The sequence below is a fragment of the Sander vitreus genome, chromosome 4, assembly GCF_031162955.1.
Source record: "Sander vitreus isolate 19-12246 chromosome 4, sanVit1, whole genome shotgun sequence".
Classification (NCBI taxonomy): Eukaryota; Metazoa; Chordata; class Actinopteri; order Perciformes; family Percidae; genus Sander; species Sander vitreus.
Genome location: NC_135858.1, coordinates 32986647 through 33011926, shown reverse-complemented (window position 1 = coordinate 33011926; position 25280 = coordinate 32986647). Strand labels below are relative to the sequence as shown.

Sequence of the window (25280 nt, the reverse complement as noted above, 5' to 3'; positions counted from 1 at the left end):
ATATATTTATGCAAAGAAGTGTTTCAAACGGCTTACAACCAACAGGACAAGCATTTAGGTCATGCATCAGCTGCCAGTAGATAAATCCAAACTCTCCATATGGAGTGATGTATCATAACAACATCTAACCTCTGACCTGTGTGCTGTCGCTCACCTGTCATAGTCTCCATTACAGAGGGCTCGGACAGGGATGGTAAACGGCTGCCAAACAGGGTTTAGGTTGTTCTTGATCACCTCAGTCTTGTGGCAGATGGTGAACCTGGAGACACAAAGAGACAGCTGAACACAACATTTGAAAGGTTGATCCATCCTATGCAGAGGAAATCTGTCAGAGTTATTTTACAGGGCTTTTATCTCTAATGTATGAATATGTTTGCCTCAGCACAGAATATGTCTCAGGGTGTATTCACACCTAGCTCGTTTGGACCAGTGGTTTGGCAACCTAGAGCGTGTCAACAGGTCCGGTTGGTTTGGGCGTATGTAAACACAGCAATCGCACTCGGATGCAGGGCAAAACCAGTGGGCCGAGATCACCTTGAGGGGGCACTAATTCTTATAAGATGCATCAGAACATTTTCTAGTCACAGTCTAGATGCTCTCTGGGGACGGATATTTTGTTTAGTTTGCTCCAAAATAAAGAAGGAAAATAAAGAAAGAGCAGGAAGCGTTTCTAGGCAAATCTTCCTGGTAACATTTCTGACCAATGAGAGACTGAGAATGAGAGAGTCTTCCATCTGATGGGCAAGAAGGTTTCAAAGTCCTCATGGGACTGGATCCAACAGAGGAGCGGCATACTGGCCTCAACTGAGGGAGAAACATATTGACTGAAAGTCGTTGAACAAACACACACACACTTACGTCCCGTCCTCGTTGCTCCTGTAGAAGACCAGGAAAGGGTCAGACTTGCCAAAGAAATCCTTTTTATCCAGCTTGTTGGCACAGAGCTGCATGGTGGCTATGTCCTGGGCGAACAACAACAGTTTATCTTTCACATGGTTTTCATTTTGTTCAGACTTACAGCTTTAAATTAACTTGGACTTGAGCCCTACCAGCATTACAAAATAATGTTTTTTTGTATGTTAATTGTCATTTCAATCCCTTAACCTAACTTTCTATGTGATTATTTTTGTGCCTTAAATTCCAAGAAAGGGGGGAGGGGGGTGCCTTGCACAAGAGCACCTTGGCAGTGCCCTGGAGGTGAACTGGCACCTCTCCAGCTACCAGGTCACACTCCTGTTACCGTACGGTTTAGTGTAGTAAGCTGGATCGATCTAGAAATGTCATATCAATAAATTAGGTCTCTACTGTATTACTGTGTTGCAAAGTGGTATGTAAAAAAAATCTGTATTACTGCTACTAATTATAATTCTGTGACATTGTATGATTTACAATTACCCTCTAATGTATCATCTGGTGATGTGTTGTGACTAAAGTTTGTGTAACTAGAGGGGTTAAAGGTGATATGACCCTATTGACATGCTCAACAAATTCAGTACTCATTTTGGATTTGAACATTGTCAGAAACATTTGGGATAATGGAAGAACATAACTTAAAAATATATAATATTGGTATGGTGGTATATAGACATTTTGTTGCAGATATATTCCATATTATATCTTTTAAACAGGTGTTTCTTCTTCACCAGTTTCTGTGCAAACCTGTCCACCATCTTATTCAAATCCAGATTTCAGGCCAGATGGCTAGATGCAAATAAGCTAATTATGCATTCTGAACTCTTATGCCTCATTTCTACTGCATGGTTTGAATCGACTCAACTTACTTTTGGTACCATGTGCTATTATCTATTTAGTTTTCCACTGCAGATAGTAACCCCTCAGTGTAGATGGGATCCTCAGCTGATCGCTGCATGAAACAGCTGTGACATCCTCTTTAACGCAACTATAGCTGGATCCTTTCATCTGGGTCAATTGAATAGGAAATTGCGGCCACTATTGACGGTAGCATGGCTATTAAAAGATGGTTGGTGCAGGATGTCCTGTATCGCTGGCTCTCTCTCTCTCTGACCAATCAGTGGCCTGCAGTGTTTTGACTCTATTATTGCCTCGGTTTAAGTACCACGTAAGATTCAACGTTTGCTAATGGAAAAAAAGAGAGCAGAGTCCTACTATGCAGTGTAAATGCTTTAAAAGAGGTTTTGTTGTTGAGATATTGAACTTTTTACACCCATTACTTTTGGTGATTTGAGTAATTTATGGCACAACAACTCGCGTTGATCTCTCCATAGGCTCCAAAGTCATTCTGGTTTGTTTTTTGGTTCTTGTTTTGTGTATATCTCATGATGATGTTGCTGAAAGCCCATCTATAGAAGTCTTCACAGCACAGTTTTCATTTATATTCATATTCATTTATCAGAATCAAAACGCAATTTATTGCCAACTGATAGCTCTGATACGGGACTCCTTTGGGCAGTAGCATGTTTTGTTTAGGAAGTTATGGGATTATTTTTGTGCCTTTAATTCCAAGCAAAACTTCTCAAGTATCAAACAAAAATCACTAACTCAAGCAAAGAAAGGTAAAACTTAAAACTTGCAAACAAAACTTGTGTAGTCATAAACTAATGGACTTATTTGTTTGATATTATGTCCTTTTGTTTACAGTTCCCTCTGCTTCTTTCTCAATGATCAGTCTTTTGCTCTATCCATCACGTTTGCAGTTGTATTGCTGCAGGATGGCAGATAACTGACACATATTTGTATTTTTTAACGCTGTAAATTTCAACAATATTTAGAATTAATGCATATTGTAATTACAGTCCAAACTATGTACTATAACTAACACACTAGGCCCTTGACAAATACTTTGCTTAGTGATCATTATTGTTGATGTGATGTGCATGGCTGATGAAGTTCGGGTCCTGCTGGTTGCCCTGCACCACCTTGGCAGATTACCCAACAGAATTAGAAGCAGATAGATCATTTGAGTAAGTTCAACATGAAGCCATATTGTACTTGTACACATGTAGTCAACACAGAGGTAGGAATCTAGAAAGTGTGATCAATAATATTCCAGAAATAAGTGTTCCAGTAGTGATTATGAAAGCTAGAACATTTTCCTAGAGTGCAAAGGCTTTATTAAAAAATATATATATATATTATTGAGCTAAATTGAAACACTTTTTATCATCTAATAAGGTACTTCAAGCTTTACAATAAGAAGTCAAGGAAGTGAAGGACTACAGCCACATCCCAGAAGCCCTTCAAAGAGCTGTCCTGCAGAAAAGGCTGTTGTCCGGACTGGAGTGGTGAGCCATCAGTGAGCTCAGGACACCAGATGATCCCAGGCGTCTAGGAGTTAGTGTGTGATATTCCTGCACCACCCTCAGAAGTGTTGTTGCAGACACAAGTAGGCAGAGAAATACAACTTGTTTAGGTGAAACTGAGTACGTGAAATATATACATAACCCAATTACTCAGTATGTTTGTGTATTGTTGGTGATGAAAAACTGATCCTGACCTGTGATGTACTGCAAATAATGACTGACACTGAGTTCCACCTTCTGTTACTAGAGCTTCTACCACCGGGGCCCCAGCAGAATACATTTACATAACCCATATGTAGATATGGTGATTTGTAAAAAATAAAATAAAAAGAGTTTTATATTGGACTAAAAATAAAGCATTATAATAGTCTCAACCTTATTTCCTGTATCATATAACGAACCAAACAGACAAAAGGGTGACTGTAAAAAAGTGTTTTTATATATTATGTGCATTTTAAAATATAATTACAGTAAAACAATGTAAACACAGATTAAATTATAGGACAGTATACTGTAGTTGGATATATTGACATACAATGGACTGAGACACTAAGAAAAAGGTTATTGTAAGTGTTAATTGAGTCTCCCAGTAAAATATGACCGGTACATACTCTATTGGTCTATACCCTGGCTGTTTGAATCCTTAGCACACATAGTCTTTCCTCCATAGAGAGAGCGAAGGCTCCTCTCCCTCTGCTGCGACCACGTCCTCATGGTTGGTCTGCCTGCTGCCTGATGTGAGCTGTGATAGAAAATTATAACAAAATCAAATGGTAACAACGTACGTGGTCATTTGCGTCCCTGGGGCCAGAGCGGGCGACATGGAATCCTATGAAAGCTGCTGGCTAAAGATAACCGTAAATACATCATGCTTAACGTAGGTGGTAATGATACCCAATTACGCAAATTGGAGATCACTAAAATTAATGTTAAGTCACTTTGTGGATATGCAAAGACAATTTCGGACTCAGTAGTTTTCTCTGGACCCCTGCCAAACCTGATCAGCGATGACATGTACAGCCGCATGTCATCCTTCCACCCATGTGGGCTACGTAGATAACTGGAGGGCGTTCTAGGGAAAGCCTGGTCTGATTAAGAGAGACGGCATTCATCCTACTTTGGACGGAGCCGCTCTCATATCAAGAAATCTGACTGAGTCTATTATCGGTCATAAACCATGACAAGCCAAGGTTGAAATCAATAATCGGAGGTGCAGTGCTACGCGCTTCTCTGTGCTTCCGTTGGAGCAGTCGCCCACTCATAGTTCCATAACCACAGTGTCTGTCCCCCGACTCAGATCAGTTAAATCAAAGGTAAACAAAAGAGGAGCTATACTTAAGAACCTAATTGGAATTAAAGAGAGACTTCGTTGCAGATATGCAAAGATTTATTGTACATATGCATGATTTGAAATGTACAGTCTTTAGAGATTAGACTCCATCGTTATGAAAAAAATATAAATTTTAAAGGGGTAGAAAGCCGAAAGATAATCCCCCGATGGTGGCGTGAGGAGTCTGAAGACCAAAACCGAAGAGCCGTCGGTGGTGGTCTGCCAGATGAGGGCCCAGGAACTGTGCGTGATGAAGACCGGAGGAGCAAGGGGAGGAGGAGGTTGTGCTCTTGACAACTGAGCAGCAGAGAGAGACAGGTTTAAAACAGGGATGTCATGCGGTGATTGGCTCGTGATTTTCATGGCCGCTTCTGATTGGTTAAGATTAAAGTGAACACCTCTACAGCTGTTCCGTTTAGAGGAGAGAGAGTGATTATGTTTTAGAAGTCTTCCTGAAAGAATTTACGCTGAGCTCCATTTATAAAATAGAATAGGAAAATTAGATTAAGACTATTAAATATTAGATCTCTGTCTTCTAAAGCAGTACTAGTAAACAATTTGATATCAGATAATCAAATTGATCCATTCTGTCTTAACGAAACATGGCTGTGCCATGAAGAATATGTTAGTCTAAATTAATCCATTCCTCCCAGTCATATTAATACTTGCTCAAGGCTCTGGCCGAGGAGGGGGAGTTGCAGCCATCGTTGATTCAAGCCTGTTAATTAATCCTAAACCTAAACTAAATTATAACTTGTTTGAAAGCCTTGTTCTTTATCTTCTACATCCAACATGGAAAACATTACAGCCAATTATATTTGTTGTTGTTTACCGAGCTCCAAGTCAGTATTCTGAATTTGTATCTGAATTCTCTGAGTTTTTATCATGTGTAGTCCTTAAATCAGACAAAGTACTTATTGTAGGTCATTTTAATATCCATGTGGATGTTGACAACCATAGCCTTAGTATTGCTTTCAACTCAATACTAGATTCAATTGGTTTCAGTCAGAGTGTGCATAAGGCCACTCACTGTTTTAACCACACCTTCAACCATGTGCTGGCATATGGCATCGAAATTGAAGATTTAATATTTCCGCAGAATCCTTTATTATCAGACCATTCTTTAATGACTTTCGAATTCTTACTACCCGACTATACGTAATTAGATAAAAGCTTCTACACTAGATGCCTATCTGACAGTGCTATAGCTAAATTTAAGGAAGATATTCCAACAGCATTTAATTCAATGCCGTGCCTTAATATAACAGAGGACTCTTATGTTAACTTCAGTCCCTCCCAAATTGATCATTTTGTATATGGTGCTACAGATGACTTTAGACTCTGCTGCTCCTCTCAAAAAGAAGATGATGAAGCAAAGGAAACTAGCACCTTGGTATAACTCCCAAACTCGCAAATTGAAACAAACCTGGCAAAAACTTGAAAGTAAATGGCATTCCACCAATCTGGAAGAATCTCGTTTAGATTGGCAAGACAGTCTGAAAACATAGAGGAAGGTCCTCAGAAATGCCAGATCAGCCTATTACTCATCACTAATAGAAGAAAATAAGAACAACCCAAGGTTTCTTTTCAGCACTGTAGCCAGGCTGATAGAGAGTCACAGCTCTATTGAGACATCTATTCCTATAGCTCTGAGTAGTGACAACTTCATGAGCTTCTTTAATGATAAAATTATAACAATTAGAGATAAAATGTATCACCTCTTGCCCTCAACTTCTAACGGTTTACCTTTAAACGCAGGACCACTAGAAAGAACAACAAGACCTGACATAAACTTAGACTGCTTTTATCCTATAGATCTTCAACAATTAATGTTAAAGGTCTCTTCAGCTAAGCCATCCCCCATCCCAACTAGGCTACTTAAAGAAGTGTTACCCATGGTTAACACTGCATTACTAGATATGATCAATATGTCTTTATTAACAGGTTATGTGACAATGGCTGGAGTGACAGCTGACAGTGCGGAAAGACGGCAACCGGGTCAGTAAGGGTTAGCAGCCCGAACTGCAGCTCCTGTGAAGGAGCACCCAAGCAAGCTACGAAAAACCCTTCTAAAAAGACCCCCAGGGATTCCCGAGAGGGGGGGGAGAATGAGAATCCCAATCGGACAGACTTTCAGGCTATGACCCAAGCAAACGGACAAACGACAATGAGCACAGTATGCATCTGCGGCAAGGTTTGCAAAAACCAGACAGGTCTGAAGATCCATCAGACAAAGATGGCCTTCCTTAAGGGTGGGCGAATGCAGCAATGCTCAGGGGCAGTAGCCAGTACCTCAGTCTCTGTAGTGCCGGTTGCAGAACCTGGTCAGACGGAGGAGGAGCCAGGCCCAGAGCCACATCACAGCACCCGGAACCTCCAAGCAGCACCAGCCTCTTCTCAAAGTAGAAAACAGAACAGCGTCTGGTGAAGTGGCCTGCCGCTAACAAGAAGGATTGGCACCAGTTCGATGAGGACCTCGATAAGATCCTGGAGTCAACAAGCAAGGGGAATGTGGAACAGAAACTCCATACCATGTGCATCCTCACAATGGGCATAGGCGCAGAGTGGTTTGGCGTCACAGAAAAGCGTGGCATCACGGTCCATCACGACCAAACCGGCGAGAGGTCAAGATCTGCCAGCTGAGACAAGATCTATGCTCCCTGAAACGTCAGTACAAGGCAGCAAAGAAGGAGGAGAAAACTGCCCTGGTTGAACTCAAGAGAACTCGAGAGAGATTGTGAGGAGGATGCTCACCACACTCAGACGGGCCGAGTGGCACCGAAAGAAGGGCAAGGAGTGAGCCCGTAAGCGTAGGGCAATTCATCTTCAACCCCTTTGGCTTCACTAAGAGACTCCTGGGGCAGAAGAAAAGCGGAAACCTCACGTGCTCTGTGGAGGAGATGAACCACCACCTCAGTATCACTTTCAGTGACTTTGCAAGGGAGCAAGACCTTGGCCCCTGCAAGAAGCTCATCGAACCTCCAGAACCACCAGCTCAGTTCAACATCTCTGGGCACACCTTGAAAGAGGTGAAGGACGCAGTAATGGCAGCAATATCAAGTTCCGCTCCTGGTCCCAGCGGAGTACCTTATAGGGTCTACAAACAGTGCCCAAAGCTACTTGTTCGACTGAAGGTGTTTTGGCAGAGAGGGAAAGCGGCTTCCCAATGGAGATCAGCCGAGGGGATCTGGATACCCAAAGAAGAGAATGCAAGCACCATCAAGCACGTTTGTATAATCTTGCTGCTCTGCGTCAAAGCGAAAATCTTCAAGATCGTGTCCCAATGGCTAATGGAGTTCCTCTTGAAGATACATAGACACCTCAGTGCAGAAGCGGGGAGTCCCAGGAGTACCTGGATGCTTAGAGCACACAGGAGTGGTGAGCCAGTTGATCCGGGAGGCAAAGGAGACCAGAGGAGACCTTGCCATACTCTGGCTGGAGCTTACCAACGCCTACGAGTCAATTCCCCACAAGCTGGTCAAAGAAGCACTGACAAGACATCATGTGCCAGAGACGATCCGCAACCTCATTCTGGACTACTGTTTTCAGATTGAGAGTTTCATCAGGAACGGTAACATCTGCCTGGCAACAGCTAGTGAAGGGCATCTTTACCGGCTGCACAATTTCGGTACCACTCTTCGCTCTTGCCATGAACATGATCGTCAAATCAGCAGAGGTGGAATGTAGAGGCCCCGTGTCTAGTTCTGGTACTCGGCAGCCACCCATAAGAGCCTTTATGGATGACCTAACCGTGACAGTAACTTCAGTTCTGGGGTGCAGATGGCTTCTTCAGGGGCTCCAACGTCTCATCCTATGGGCAAGGATGAGTTTTAAGCCAGCCAAATCCAGGTCCCTGGTCTTAAAGAAAGGAAAAGTGGCCGACCGGTTCCGCTTTACCTTGCAGGGGTCACAAATTCCATCAGTAACAGAAAGATAAGTCAAGAGCTTGGGGAAGATCTTTGACAGCTCCCTGAAGGACATGACCGCCAACAAACCAGGAACAACGTAACGAAATGGCTCACTGCAGTCGACAAGTCGGGGCTCCCAGGAAAGTACAAAACCTGGATGTACCAGCATGGAATCCTGCCCAGGCTTCTCTGGCCCCTTCTCGTATATGAGGTACCCATGACAACGGTAGAAGCGATGGAGAGAATCATCAGTCAGTTCCTCAGGAGGTGGTTAGGGCTCCCACTGTCCCTAAGTAACATTGCCCTCTATGGTCATTCCAACAAGCTGCAGCTTGTCCAAGGAGTTCAAGGTCACACGTGCCTGGGAGGTCTTGTGGTACTGAGACTCCTCTGATGCCAAAGTCTCCTCAGATGGAATCTGCGTTAAGAAGGGAAGGAAGTGACAGGCACAGGAAGCGGTGGACATACCGGAGGCATGGCTGAGTGATGGCGTCTTGGTTGGCAACGTGGCCGTGGGATGTGCAGGCCTGGGCAGTTTTCCCAAGCCACACTATGACAAAGCAAGAGGGAGGGAGAAGCGTCAGTTGGTGCAGGATGAGGTGCGGGCAGAGGTGTAGGAAGATCTCCTGACCAAGATGGTCGGTATGCAACAGCAAGGCACCTGGACTAGGTGGGAGAATGCCGAGAAGCGCAAGATCACGTGGGCAGAGCTGTGGAGTTCTGAACCACTGGGCATGAATTTCCTCGGTGTACAACCTTCTACCTAGTCCATCCAACCTACACCGCTGGGGCTTGGTAGACCCTCCAGCATGCCAACTGTGCCAAAGGAGTGGCAAGGGGAAGGGAAGGCAGTTCAAGTTCCAGAATCACATCACGGCCACTTCACTCTGCCCAGACGTGATGATAACATCGGAGTCGAACCAGGCAGATGGTCATAGTGGAGCTTACTGTCCCCTTTGGGGATTGGAGGAGGCAAATGAGCGCAAGAGAGCCAAGTATGCTCAGCTGGTGGAGGAGGGCAGGAGCAGCGGCTGGAAAGCACGCAGTGAGCCAGTGGAGGTTGGTTGCCGGGGCTTTGCTGGACAGTCGTTGCTCCAAGCACTCAAACTCCTTGGAGTTAAAGGACAACTGTGCAGACAAGCCATAAAGAACATCTCTGAGGCTGCCGAAAAAGCCTTGCGATGGCTGTGGATCCGGAGGGGGGATCCGTGGAGTAGCACACCACTTGGACACAGGCCAGGGACTGATCACCCCCGGGAGGGTCGTCCAAGCGAGGGTGTCTGTTGATCAAAGACCCAAAACACCTGTTGACCTCGGGTTCATCACTGATGACGTGTCCAAGTAGCACCAGACGGTGTATGTTAGAACTAGAACGAACTGTACCGCAGTCATTTAAAGTAGCTGTGATAAAACCTCGTTCTGGAGCGGATCCGCAGCTGTTACGCATCCAGTGGAAATTGCCGGTTAGTGCTGCATTCGACACTATTGACCATACCATCCTGTTACAGAGACTGGAACATTTAGGTGGCATTAAAGGAATCGCACTAAACCGGTTTAAGTCCTGTTTATCTGATCAATCTCAATTTGTTAATGTTAACAATGAATCCTCCAGGCACGCTAAAGTTAGCCATGGCGTTCCACAAGGCTCAGTGCTTGGACCAATTCTATTCACCTTATATATGCTTCCTCTAGGCAATATTATTAGGAAACACTCAAACTTTCACATGTGGATGACACCCAATTATACCTATCAAGCAAGCCAGATGAAACCAATCAGTTAGTTAAACTTCAAGCATGCATTAAAGATATAAAATCCTGGATGACTTTCAATTTTCTGATGTTAAACTCAGACAAAACTGAGATTATTGTGCTGGGCCCTAAACACCTCAGAACCTCATTATCTAAAGATATAGCTACTCTGTATGGCATTGCCCAGTCCTCCAGCACTACTGTCAGAAATCTAGGAGTTATTTTTGATCAGGATATATCCTTTAACACCCACTTAAAACAAACAGCCTTTTTCACCTTCGTAACATTGCCAAATTTAGGCACATCCTGTCTCAAAACGATGCTGAAAAAGTACTCCATGCATTTGTTAGTTCCAGGCTGGATTATTGTAATTCCTTACTATCAGGTTGCTCAAATAAGTCCCTTATGACTCTCCAGCTGATCCAGAATGCTGCAGCAGTAACTAATCATTAACTACCCATTTCTTTGTGTACCTTATTGTAAAGTGTTACCAAAAACTGTGCTGGGTAGACTTCTATAGATGGGTTTTCAGCAACATCATCAAAGATATACACAAAACAAGAACCAGAAAACAAACCAGAATGACTTTGGAGCCTATGGAGAGATCAACGCGAGTAGTTGTGCCATAAATTACTCAAATCACCAAAAGTAATGGGTGTAAAAAGTTTAATCTCTCAAGAACAAAACCTCTCTTTTAAATCATTCTCTTGGTTTTCCATTAGCAAACGTTGTGGATCTTACCAGATACCTAAACCGAGGCAATACTTGAGTCAAAACACTGCAGGCCACTGATTGGTCAGAGAGTGCCACACTAGAGCGATACAGGACATCTTGCACCAACCCGACATCTTTTAATAGCCATGCTACTGTCAATAGTGGCCACAATTTCCTATTCACTTGACCCAGATGAAAGGATCCAGCTATAGTTGCATTAAAGAGGAGCAGCAGTTTCATGCAGCGATCAGCTGAGGATCCCAGCTACAGTGCAGGGGTACTATCCGCAGTGGAAAACTAAATAGAGAAAAGCACATGGTACCTAAAGTGAGTTGAGTCGATTCGAAACATGCAGTTTTTTTCTTGATTACAAGCTACTTTGCAACACAGTAATACAGTAGAGACCTAATTTATTGATATGACATTTCAAGATTGATCCAACATATAAGTAATGATCTGTCGGGCACAGACCCCAGGCACAATACATAAAGGGATTTATTGTGATATTTTAGTTTTAGCTGGTTATTTTAGTAGTTTGAGCTACCACCACAAATATAATCGCAAGTAATTATGTTGGAAAAACATTCATTAGAATGACAGGATATCAATAAATGTTAGTAAACGTAACGCAAATAAAACTTTAATACATGGACTCGTCCATGAACAGATACATTTTCGATCGACAATGGTGGTTAAAAATAAAGACAACTCCCAAGATTCACACCATCATCAGAAGTCTGTACATCCATGGCTATAATTGAGAGCCCCTAGCAGCAGTAAATTACATATTGTACTTTTAAGGTGACACAGCTCACTTTCATTGCATGTGTATTAGGGCTGCCAACTCTCACACGTTGACCGCTCTCCTGCCACGCATATCACGTACACCAGGAAATGAACCCACAAATGTTCAACTCAGGTTTTATTAGAGCACTAATAAAACTTACAGGCAACAGTGTCCAAGCAATAACAGGCAAAGGGAAATCCGAAAAACACGCAGTAGTCAAAACATCCAAGGGAATCAGGAACACAGAAAAACGCTTGAAGGCTGCACACAAAGAAAACAGACAATCTCACACAGGCGTAAGGGTAAGACTGAACTTAAATACACAAGACAGGTGGGACAAAGAGACGCAGGTGCAACACATAGGGGCGAGGACAGGTAATCACACAGGCGGGAAGGATGACAAAGACCAGGAAGATCTGAAATGAGACGAGAAGGTAAGTTTCAAAAAACAGGAAATGGAAAACAGCAAACACAAAAACTAAAACTTGACAGAGACGAGACATGACAGTACCCCTCCCTTAAAGGCTGACTCCAGACGGCCAAGGATCTTCAGGGTGTTGCTGGTGGAACTCAAAAATAAGCTCAGGATCTAATATGTTGCTGGCTGACACCCAGGACCTTTCTTCGAGCCCGTACCCCTCCCAGTCCACAAGGTACTGACGGCCTCTCCCTCGTCTTCTGACAGCAAGAAGCCTCTTCACGGTATAGACAGGGCCTCCATCAATGATGTGCGGAGGAGGGGGAGTCTCAAGCACCAGCTTACTCTCTTGAACAGGTTTCACATGGCTCACATTAGTGAGATGAACCCTCATGGTCCTAGGTAACTTCAGTCAGACAACAACAGGGTTAATAACTTCATTGACAGGAAATGGACCAATGAACCGGGGTGCCAACTTACGGCTCTCAACGCGAGGGAGAAGATCACGGGTAACCAGCCATACTCTCTGACCCACTGTATAGGTTGGAGCCATGGACCTCCGGCAATCTGCAGACTACTTGTAAAATGAAGACTTGTGTCGAAGGTCCACGTCTGCCGACACCGGCGAACCAATGCTTGGGCTGAGGGAACTCCCACCTCCTGTTCCAGAGCCACGAAGACGGGGGGTTGGTATCCATACACACACACTGGAAGAGAGTGAGGCCGGTGGAGTAGGCAGAGTGTTACGGCCATATTCCACCCAATTTGCTGTTTGCTCCAACTGGCAGGATTCCTGGAAGACAGGCAGCGAAGGCCCACCTCCAACTCCTGGTTGAGCCGCTCAGACTGGCCATTTGATTGGGGGTGGTAACCAGAAGACATACTCACAGTGGCTCCGAGAAGATTGCAGAATGCCTTCCAGAAACAATAGATGAACTGGGGCCCCCGATCAGACACCACATCTCTAGGAAGTCCATGTAACCTCAATACATTCTGAAGCATAACCTCCACCATCTGCTTGGTGGAAGGAAGTTTAGGTAGAGAAATAAAGTAAACAATCTTGGAAAATCTATCAACAATAGTCAGAATGGTAGTGTTCCCCTCAGAAGGGGGCAAACATGTGACAAAGTCCAGAGATATATCTGACCAGGGTCGAGAAGGCACAGGGAAAGGATGGAGTAATCCCACTGGTGGCTGATGAGATTTGTTTTGAGCACACAGGGCAGGCCGCCACGTACTCCTTCACAGATTCTTCAACAGCAGGCCACCAGAACCGCTGCTGAACCACGAAGGTAGTTCTCTTGACTCCCGGATGACAGGACAGAGCTAGAATGTGTAGACCGGTGACCTAAGCTCAGGAGGGACAAATAGGCGGCTCGGCGGACAGCTGACCGGGACAGGTAGGTCAACAGTAGCTTGTTTAACCCTCTCCTCAACCTCCCACGAGACAGCATCAACAACATAGGACACTGGGAGGATGGTTTCTTCGGACTTGAGGGAGTAGTCAGAGTCAAACAGTCTAGACGCATCGGGTTTGACATTCTTGGAACCAGGATGATATGACAAGGTAAAATTGAACCGGTTGAAAAACAGGGTCCACCTGGCTTGATGAGAGTTCAGTCGTTTGGCAGATCATAGATACTCCAGATTCTTGTGGTCCGTCCAAACCAACAATGGGTGCTCCAACCAGTGTCTCCACTCTTCCAGTGCCACCTTGACTGCCAGCAGCTCCCGGTTACCTACATCATAATTTCTTTCTGCACGGGACAGTTTACGGGAGAGAAAAGCACAAGGATGTAGCTTACCATCCGTGGGAAGGCGTTGAGAGCAGACCGCACCCAGGTTGACATTGGAGGCATCTACCTCCACCACAAACTGTCGACCAGGGTCAGGTAAAACCAGAACTGGAGCCATCACAAAACGCTCCTTGAGAGCCTGGAAGGCTGAGTCCGCCCAAGGATTCCACTCCAACCTAATCTTGGATGAGGTGAGTTCATGTAATGGAGCAGCAACAGAACTGAAGTTTCTGAAAAACTTTCTATAGAAATTAGCAAACCCCAGAAGTCTAAATTGGAAAAGATGGTAGCACCCTGCAAAAGTTCGAAAGCAGAGAAAATCAATGGGAGGGGGTACCTGTTCAATAATTTTATTTATAGTATCAAACCATAACAAGAGTTATCTCAAGACACTTTACAGATAGAGTAGGTCTAGACCACACTATAACATACAAGGACCCAACAATTCTAGTAAATCCCCCAAGAGCAAGCATTTAGTGTGACAGTGGCTAGGAAAAACTCCTTTTTAGGAAGAAACCTCGGACAGACCCAGGCTCTTGGTAGGCGGTGTCTGACGGTGCCGGTTGGGGGTGTGATGAATAGTGGCAATAACAGTCACAAGTCAATGTTCTTCACCGTGATGTTGTTGAGTCCACAATAATCGATGCACGGCTGTAGCGACTTTTCCTTCCCCACGAAGAAGAAACCTGCACCAGCAGGTGAGAAGGGTCGAATGATCCCAGCATCCAGAGTCGAATCGATGTATTCCTTCATGGCTTGAATTACAGGAGGAGGAGAGAGAGAGAGAGAGAGAGAGAGAGAGAGAGAGAGAGAGAGAGAGAACAGCTGCCCCTTGGTAGGTGAAGAGCCAGGCAGCAGGTCAATAGTGCAGTCGTATGGTCTGTGAAGAGGTAGAGCAGTAGTCTTAGTCTTGTTGAACACCTCCTTTATATCCAGATAGCAGGAAGGAACAGAAGAGAGATCTGGAAAATCCTTCTCAAAAGAAGCCTCAGAGTCCACAGAAGGGAAAGCAGGAACCACAGTCACATTCGCAGGAGTAGACACAAGAATAGGGGTGCAAGATATATTGGCTCAATATCGTTCACACTATATCACGTTGCGCGATATTATACCGAAAGTCTTGCGATAATTATGCGATATTTTGTTTCATTTGTGAAGCGTTGCATCCTGTCCGACATGTACCCAAAGAGTATAGAAGTAACAAGAGGCGAAACTCAATAGAACGTTGTGTTGCATTCAGTCCAAGATGGCGGTGTTAGGAGCTAGTTCTGACTCAGAACACAGAGATATCACACAGACAATGTAGAGCAGTTTTAAAAGGTTTAAACATGTACTCAGAATTACACAGTTGATTGTGTCAGGGCGGGAAAACTCCTGGCTGGTCCGAGATAGAGGCGAGCCGACGGGGAAGAGTCCAGGTGGTTTCGGGACACGAGGGAGACAGCCAGAGATGAGTACACTGGTGGTTTTCCCAAAGTGGAGACGGAGGCTGGACGGTGAGGCTGGGAGCATGCAGGCACAGCGGAGAAAGCAGCAGGTCTGAGCAGGAACTAGAGAGAGACACAGGGTAAGTTTAAGCACAGAGAACAAAGCCAAAACTAGAATTCTTCTGGGACTTGGAGCAAAGTTACCACATGGGTTGTAGTTAACAAAATGGCGCTGAGGGGATGATCAGCCCGGGTTTAAATACTGCTGGGTTGAATCTGGATGATTAGCTGCAGCTGTAAAGATCGGTAGTGCATGGTAGAAGCGACCATGCCCCTTGACCTACTTTCCTCCAGACCACGCCTCCAGCACTCCAAACGGAAAAACAGACAAAACACAAACAAACACAGACACACAGGAAAAAAGACATCCAAAGCAGGGCGGAGAGAGAACTGACCATAACAGGCAGAGCTGCACTCAATAGAATGTTCCATTGCAAGCTGCAGCACAATGTTCTATTGAGTTTCGCCTCTTGTTACGTCTATACTCTTTGATGTACCTCTCGAAAAATACACATCACTTGGTAGCGTTGCATTCCCCCCAACTCATTTCCTGGTTCACCTTCTCCACAAACATGAAATCAAGGAGAGGCTTAACTTTTCCTGCTCCACATTTCCCACCGTCGTCAGGTCTCTTCCACGTTTGAAGAGCCGCTTGTCAACCTTAATTGCCAGAGCGATGAGAGCATCGATGTCCCCTGGGAGATTTAATGGAGCCAGCTGATCCTTCAGCGCGCTGGAAAGACCATATGGGAAAGCATCTAGTAGAGCAGCCTGGTTCCACCCGCTCTCTGCTGCCAGCGTGCGGGAATCGATGGCATAGTCCGCAAATGGTCGTCCCGGCGAAGACTCACCAGGCTCGGGCCGCTTCTCTGCCCGGAGTGAATCTGGGTAAATGCTTGGGTGAAGCGAGCAAACGAGTCACACAGGGGCGAGTTTCTTCCCCACACCGCTGTTGCCCATGCCTCTGCTCGACCAGACAAGTGTGAAATTAGGTAAGCAATATTGGCTGATCTGTGGGGTAATGGACTGACTGGAGCACAAAATATGTAATCCACACTGAGTTAAAAAGACTTGACAGTCACCAAACTCACCGGAGAAGCGTTCAGGCCAAGACAGATAAGGTAAAGTGCGGGGCTGACAGGCGACTGGACTGGAGAAGCAGCAGAACCCTCTCCGACCGTGGGATCAGCAGATGGGACCGGATCTGTGGTGCTCTGAGAGACAGGCAGAGCAGCGGTAGACTGGACAGTTTGAAGCTGAGTAGTCAGGTGAGACACTTGTTCACACACAGCTTTCTGTAATCCCAGCTGATGCTCCACCATACCTCGCATCTCCTGTTGAATGGTGGACAGAACTTCCTCTAGCTGGTGAAGCTTCTGTCCTTGAGATCGAAGAGCGTTCTTTACCATATTTGAGTTGGCGGAGTCCATTTTAGTGGCGAGATCATTCTATCATGAACACCAGGATATGGACCCACAAATGCTCAACTCAGGTAAGTAAAAGATCAATGGTTTCATTAGAGCACTGCTAAAACTTACAGGCAAGTGTCCAAGTAATGACAGGCAAAGGGAAATCCAAAAACCAAGCAGTAGTCAAAAAATCCAAGGGAATCAGGAACACAGGGAAAAACGCTCAAAGGCTGCACACAAGGAAAACATACGATCTTGCACCGGAGTATGGGGAAGACTGAACTTAAATACACAAGACAGGGGGAACAATGAGACGCAGGTGCAACACATAGGGGCGGGGACAGGTAATCACACAGGTGGGAAGGAGGACAAAGACCAAGAAGTCAACAAATCTGAAATGAGGTATGAAGGTAAGTTTCAAAACAGGAAATGGAAAACTAACAGAAAACATGAAACAAACTAAAACAAAAACTTGACACAGAGACGAGACATGACAACGCATTCATTTTCTCATGCAATAAACAACAAATGCATAACTGGTCCTGTTGCGGCATAAACTGTAAACGGAAAGCTCAACTGATATTGTAACACTTTAAAAATGTCAATGTTAAACTTGCATAAATTAAATTAATCAATGTTTTCCATCAGAGGTTTGCTGATATTTTGAATGTAATCCTGTTCAGATGACCATGTCAAATCTAATATCTCAACTAAATTGAAAAGTTGGCAGCCTGTGTATATAGTAAGTAAGAATTATTTTTATTTATTTATTTATTTATTTATATAGCACTTTTAAAAACACACAGTTACAAAGTGCTTCACACACATGCACAATAATCATGAACCATAACTAATAAATGTGAATGTAAACTGTAATGCTGAAGCCCTCTGCAGTATACCATCACCACTGCAATAGCCTGCGGTGTAACTTTCACCTTCCTCACATTTATATGCATGATATAGTATGAGAAAGGTTAAATTATGTGTATACATTACAGCAAACTGCTTCAAATACTTACTAGCATGGATGGAATTTCATATGCTGGCATGTAAATGTGCATAATATGTGTGTTTGTGTGTGTGTGTGTGTGTGTGTGTGTGTGTGTGTGTGTGTGTGTGTGTGTGTGTGTGTGTGTGTGTGTGTGTGTGTGTGTGTGTGTGCGTGCGTGCGTGTGGGCTTGCACGTGCTTCTCTCTTTGATTGGAGTGTCCAATTATTTACCCACCACAGCAAGAAAAAGTGAACTATGAGAGACTGGATAAATAATTCATGAGCTCATGATCACTCAACATCACTTTCAAAATTATAAATTCACTTTTCCTCCACTTGATGCAAATGAAAAAAAATATTCTGTCTGTGTGCTCATTTCAATTCACTTGGCAAAGTTAAAAATGGAAACACAGAACGTTACTGTCATGAATTCATACTGTAGTGCTACACTTTCTGACCTCTGTCTTGGACTGTTTATATCACAACGTGTGTGTGTGCGTGTGTGTGTGTGTATGTGTATGTGTGTGGGTGTGTGTGTGTGTGTGTGTGTGTGTGAGAACCTTGACCAACAGTGACCTGAGTATGATGTGATACTAACCCGGCAGTTACTGAGCTCCTCGGCTGAGAAGATGATGGTCCCACACTTCTTCCCGGGAATCCCACTGAGAGGTACAGAGAGAGAGAGAGAGGGAAGATGAGAAACAGAGGAATAAAAAAGACTCAAACACTTTACAGACCACACACTATAATTTACAAAAACCCAACAATTCCGGTATTCCCCCAAGAGCAAGCATTTAGTGGGGAGGAAAAACTCCCTTTTAGGCAGAAGAGCCTTCTCTTCATTTAGCAGTTCTAAGACCCCACCCCATGAGCTGAAAACAGACCTTTTAATCACAGAGTTTAATTCAATCTGTGGAAACCTAGAGCCAAATCTCAGCCTTGGCTGAATAGTGACACTCATGCTCTTAGACAACTATGTCGAAAGGCAGAGAGAAAATGGAAACAGGACAGGCTACAAGGGTCTTTTGAGATGCTGAAAGGCTGTCTGGCTAATTATCAGCTATTGGTCAAAGCAGCAAAGGCCAAATATTTTGCCACCATCATCTCCAAAAACCACTAGTCCCAAAGCCTTGTTCCATACAATGAATTCAGTTCTCAACCCTGTTGACACCACTTGTCCTGTACCATCCACAGCCATTTGTGAGGACTTTCTAACATTTTTCTCAACAAAAATAGATCTCATTCGTTAAAATATCTCACCGCCCGTTTATGATCCTGGTTTGATGTTTGACCCCCTGCCATCCTTAATGGCTTTCAGCCTGTATCTCTGTCTCTCGTCTATGACACTATTGCTCATACTAGGTCCTCCACCTACCCCTCGGATATTGTTCCTTCACACCTTTTAAAGGATGTGTTGGGTTGGACTTTTAGTTATTGAAATATGTTCTCAGGGCAGCATTGCATCTTATTGGTTCTCTCAGCCGTCTAATCAGCGACAGCAGGAGGCGGGACATGGGTTATTTGAATTTTTTAGGAGGTGGGGCTTGGATTATTTGAATTTTTTCTCAGGACTCATGAGACATCACTCTTCCCAAACAAAAGGAGGTTGTTGCAGTCAAGGTAATGGTATGTTTTATGTTGAACTATATTAGAAAATGTCAAGATATTAAAGTATTTGGATTAAAGTAAAGCTGGTGTTTCTATCGAGCTGTTATTTAACTAGCTAGCTAACTAATGTACGTAAGCTAACTCGCAACATTAACTAGCTAGCTCTAAGAAATGACAGGATCATAGCTAATGTTAGCTTATAGTCTATTAATTACCTTAGCCTGATGAAATGTGTAACTTTTACAGGCTATGATAGCAAGATATGCTGCTCTCATTGCACCTTATGTTAGGTCTATTGACATTTTTGCTGCGGTATTCTTGCTGCTCTCAGGGCATCTTGTCATAGCTACATGCAACAAAATTCTTGGCTGCCCTTAGTGCATTTTTGCTGCATATATTCTAATACTGCTCTTAGAGCACTTTGTGGTATTTAAGGGCAACATTAATTGGCTGCTCTTAGGGCAATTTTGCTGCATAAATTCTAATTCTGCTCTCAGGGCACCTTACCATATCTCAATGCATCCTTCATTGGCTGCTCTTAGGACATTTTTGCTACACACATTGTAATAATGGTCTTAGGGCACCTTATGACATTAGGTCTACAATTGGCTGCTCTAAGGACATTTTTGCAGCATACATCATAATACTAGAATGCAGTTCTAGCATATGGCGCTAGCATATAGCCTAGCTTGATGTCCATAAACAAATAGATTTTCATTATAGAGTTTAGGTAGATTGAATGACATATGACAGACAGTATATGTATATGTGATGACCCCACTTTGTATTTTTTCCTTGTTTGGTTAACCATGTTCCTGGGGATTTGGCTAGTTTCATGTTAGAGCCATTAGTAAAAACCTAAACTGTAATATAACTGAAAGAACACAAGAAACTGGATTGTTTGTGTCAGTTTTTGCATCACTGTTGTGTGTTGTTCATCAGAATTTAGTCTTCATTCCTTCATATAAAATTAGTCTGAAAATGATGAATTCATGTCTGTTTAAAAAGTTGTAACGTTATGTACAATTTCAACACTATAATAAAAACAGATCTAGAAATGATATGCTTTCTAATTTACTCCTTAAATAGCAGTTATTTTTTGAATTAATACAAAACAAACTGAACAGAAAAAACAAGTATTTTGTTTTACCTTCTTTTCTTCCAGTTGGGGCTGAAGGGCTCGACCACTGTTGAGCTGCTGCATGATAGCAGCACAGTGTCTTATCACCAACCCATGAAAGCTAGAAGTCACCTTGCTGCTCCAGATCTACCTACTGTATGGCTGGCTACAGACTACAACCATCTGCAAGTTTTGTTTGTAGTGAACATCATCAACAGCTGCACTTAAAGTCTCTTGGGGTCATATGGGACTCGGTTGTTCTCCATACTGCATCATACACTATATTATTTTTCTGTTTTGTTATATAAGTACAGACAACACTAAGTATCATTACTTAACCCTTGTATTGTCCTTCGTGTCATGGGGACTTGGTTAGTTTATTTACATTTTGTATTAGCCTGTCCAAACGCGTTCGATCGCAGCACGGGTCTCTGGGATGCCCATGCCAGTTCACGTGAAATGACATCACATAGTACACGGTCACCGGGGGACCCAAAGCTCAACGCCAGGCCATTGCAAAAACGTCAAATAAACTGAACGGGTCCCGGGGGCCCGAAGGACAACACAATTAATCACAGTATATATTATTCTGGTGTATACTGTTCACTTGACTCCCTGCCAGAGGTGGAAAAACTACAAAAATATTGTACTCAAGTAAAAGTACCATTACTTTGATGAAATATTATTCAAGTACAAGTGAAATTATCTATCTGAAAAATGACAAAAGTAAAAGTTTGAAGTAGTTCATTTAAAATGTACTTTAAGTAAAAGTTACTTAGTTACATAAAAAAAAAAAAAAAACTGTAAAACAGGGCGGGGGGATTTAGCCCGTACGTTGTCCTACGGGTTGCTAGTGCTCAATAAAAATTAGCAATGCCATGAAACATGTTGTTTTGCTAATTGGCAATTTGCTATTAGTCATGAAAACTTCGTTTGAAGTACCAATGCACAAATACTTACCAAAACATGCTTCCGCAGATTAGATGTGGAGTTATTGAATGCTGCCAGTTCAGTCACCTTAGGCAGGCACATCTGGCATTGCATGATGATACTATTGGCCCTCTTGAATTTAAATGAAAAACAGTCTTTCAAATGTGGCCAAGGATTTCCGTCGTTTTGGGCAGCAGAATTCAATTCAATTTTCTTCCTTTCGGTTTTCGTTAGTCAAAGTTTGTTTTTTTTACTTAGTAACGGAAGGAATTTGTAATGTAGCGAAATACAATACTTCACTTAAAACGTAATCAAGTACATTTTAAATTACCGGTTTTAAAAACTACTTGAAAAATGCAAAATACACAACAAAACTACTCAATACAGTAACGTGAGTAAATGTATTTCGTCGTTACTGTCAGGGTTTTGGTATTTTGTTCTGTTTTATTGTGGTCTTGTTTTTCTGTTTTGCTTGTTTTTATTTTGTAGTCTGTCTTGTCTCCCTTGTCTTGTCTAATTTACTTCCTGTCTTTGTTTATTTCCCGCCTTTGTTGATTGTTCTGCCCCACCCTGATTTGTTCCACCTGTTGTATCACCTGTCCCTTGTCAGTGTTCATTACCCTGTGTATTTAGTCTCTCTGTTTTCCCTTGTCTCTTGTTGGATCATTGTATTCTGTTGCTGTGTGTTTGTGTCTGGAGTCAACCTTTCGTCTCTGAGTTCCAGTTTTTGAGATCCTGTTCTGTTTGTTTTGGAATTAGTTTTTGCCTGTTGCGTTCTGGACACTTTTGGTATGTACTTCATTTTTGTTTAATAAATCACCTAACTGCACTTGGGTCCAAGCCTAGTCTTTCCTGATAAACTGACAGTTTTTTTTATAAATGTTACAGAACAAGAAAAACCAATTAGCCTTGATCAGGGTTTTAGTTTGTTGCAAATATGAACATGGCTTTAATCTGTATCTTATTGCTCTGAAAAACTACAATGATTTAAGAAATATCAGTGATACTTTTAACATTTATTGAATTGATTGTATATGTCGGCAGACCTTACAGGCGCCTATTCATGTAAGCAGAGAAAACAATAGTTTGTTCTCTCTTTTATCAGTTGGATTATGCAGGTGATGGTGCAGAAACAGGTGAAATCCTTATAGATATCTGGCAATGAATGTTCCATGGAGATATTGTAAGGTGCCCTGAGAGCAGTATTAGAATGTATGCTGCCAAAATGTCCTTAGAGCAGCCAATTGCAAACCTAATGTCATAAGGTGCACTAAGAGCAGCATTAGACTGTGTGCAGCAAAAATGCCCTTAGAGCAGCCAAGAATTTTGTTGCATGTAGCTATGACAAGATGCCCTGAGAGCTGTCCCTAGACCTAACATAAGGTGCAATGAGAGCAGCGTAACTTGCTATCATAGCAAGTAAAAGTTACACATTTCATCAGGCTAAGGTAATTAATAGACTATAAGCTAACATTAGCTATGATCCTGTCGTTTCTTAGAGCTAGCTAGCTAATGTTGCGAGTTTGCTTACTTACATTAATTAGCTAGCTAGTTAAGTAAGAGCTCGCTAGAAAAACAAGCTTTACTTTAATCCAAATACTTTAATATCTTGACATTTTCTAATATAGTTCAACGTAAAACATACCATTACCTTGACTGCAACGATCTCCTTTTTGTTTGGGAAGAGTGATGTCTCCTGAATCCTGAGAAAAAATTCAAATAATCCATGTCTCGCCTCCTGCTGTCGCTGATTGGACGGCTGAGAGAACCAATAAGATGGAATGCTGCCCTGAGAACATATTTCAATAACTAAAAGTCCAACCTGCGTATTGTACACTGTCGGCCCCACAATTTCACTTATTATAAATAGCAGTCTTGCTAATGGAACTGTCCCATCCATTTTTAAACATGCAATAGTCCATAGTCTTATTAAAAAACTGAACCTCGACAAATCAGATTTAAATAATTTCCGTCCCATTTCCAAGCTACCCTTCCTGTCTAAAGTATTGGAGAAAATTGTATATGCTCAGCTATCAGTCTCATTTAGATAATACCAACATCATGGAAACATTTCAATCTGGGTTCAGGGCTCGTCACAGTACAGAATCAGCCCTTCTCAAAGTCTCAAATGACCTGTTACTGGCTTTAGACTGTGGTAAATGTGCCATCCTAATTCTATTAGACCTCAGTGCAGCATTTGATACAGTGGATCACAATATCTTATTAAACCGTCTTAAGGACCAGGTTGGCATCCAGGGCACTGCCCTCAAGTGGTTTGCCTCCTATTTAGCCGATAGGACTTTCTCTGTTAATATTGGCAGCTTCTCCTCCTCCACAGCCCCTATTTCTTGTGGGGTACCACAAAGTTGAATTTTAGGGCCTATTTTATTTGCTCTGTATATGCTGTCTTTGGGCTATATATTCCGCCAACACAATGGCTCCTTCCACTGCAATGCCGATGATACACAAAATCTGTCTGCCGTTAAATCCAGGGGATTTCAACTCTGTTACATCCATTCTCAACTGCCTCCAGGATGTGAAATGCTGGATGGCCAAAAACTACCTACAACTGAATGACTCCAAAACAGAGCTGATTCTTTTTGGTCCCCCTAACACCACAGCGAGCATAGTTAGCCACCGTGGTCCGCTCTCTCTTAACCTGCACGCCCACGCCAGGAATGTTGGGGTCATCTTTGATTCATCACTGTTTTGAGAAGCAGATCAATTCAGTGGTGAAAAGTTGCTTTTTTTCAACTCAGGAATATTGCTAAACTGAAGGCCATCTTGTCTTCTGATGACATAAAGACTGTCACCATTGCTTTAATCTCCTCCAGGCTTGATGATTACAACTCACTGTACCTGGGTGTTGGCCAGTCCTCTTTGTCTCACCTGCAGCTGGTACCTGCTCAACTCAGCTCGACTCTACTCGCCTTTTCTGGTTTTCCATTATGAAAAAAAATACATGGTACCTGCCAACAGGTACTTTTTTTTTTTTTTAGTATCGCCTCCGTCGAGGTTCCAAGCGAGCTGAGGCAATACCAAAAGGTGACGTGAAAACCTGCAGACTACTGATTGGTCGGAGAGAATTGTCACTAATCACTCTGTCATCATTGTTAGTGACAGACAGGGGTGTCCTGAACAAACCCACCATATTTAAATAGTTTAGCCAGCGGTGTTTTTCTTACTGCCTCCAGCTTCTTTTGAAACAAAATTTGTCTTCTGGCTGTGGTAACAGCCACATGCCGAGAATCAAAAACACACATTCGACGTTCTGTGTGTGTCGCATTAAGGGGCAGTTTCCAGCGGCGTCGCTATGACGACCAGCCACGCTTGCCTCACGCATGATGCAGTACTAAATCTGCAATGGAAAAAGGAGGACGGGGCACCATGGTCGAGTCCAGCCGAGTTGAGCAGGTACCATGTAACGGAAAAACGCCATTAGATCCTCGACTCAATTGTTTTTAACTGTTCCTCGATTGAGGTTAGTGAGTAAGGGAGATTGTGCCTTTTCTGTGGCAGCTCCAAAGCTTTGGAATAATCTTTCACTTTGTCTCAGATGTTCCCCCTCCATTGATAGTTTTAAAACACATCAAGACATATTTTATTTTCAATGGCCTTTGGCTGCTCTTAGAGTTTTTTAGCTTTTTAATAATTATTTTTATTCAATTATTTAAAGATTCTTTTATTCTTACATGTACTGAATGTTCTTGCTTTTATTGCTATTTTATTTGTGTTATTTTATGACTCCTTTTG

General features: G+C 43.0%; 1 protein-coding gene across 1 annotated transcript in view; it reads right to left on the bottom strand.

Moving 5' to 3' along the window:
• Positions 1 to 25280, bottom strand: part of LOC144516126 (copine-9-like) — a 348189-nt gene that overhangs the window by 95943 nt on the left and 226966 nt on the right. The window contains exons 7-9 of the mRNA XM_078247326.1: positions 18468 to 18531; positions 859 to 962; positions 155 to 259 (exon numbers count right to left, since the gene is read on the bottom strand). Of these exons, the coding sequence (XP_078103452.1) occupies positions 155 to 259; positions 859 to 962; positions 18468 to 18531 (273 nt within the window). The remainder of the gene's footprint in view (positions 1 to 154; positions 260 to 858; positions 963 to 18467; positions 18532 to 25280) is intronic.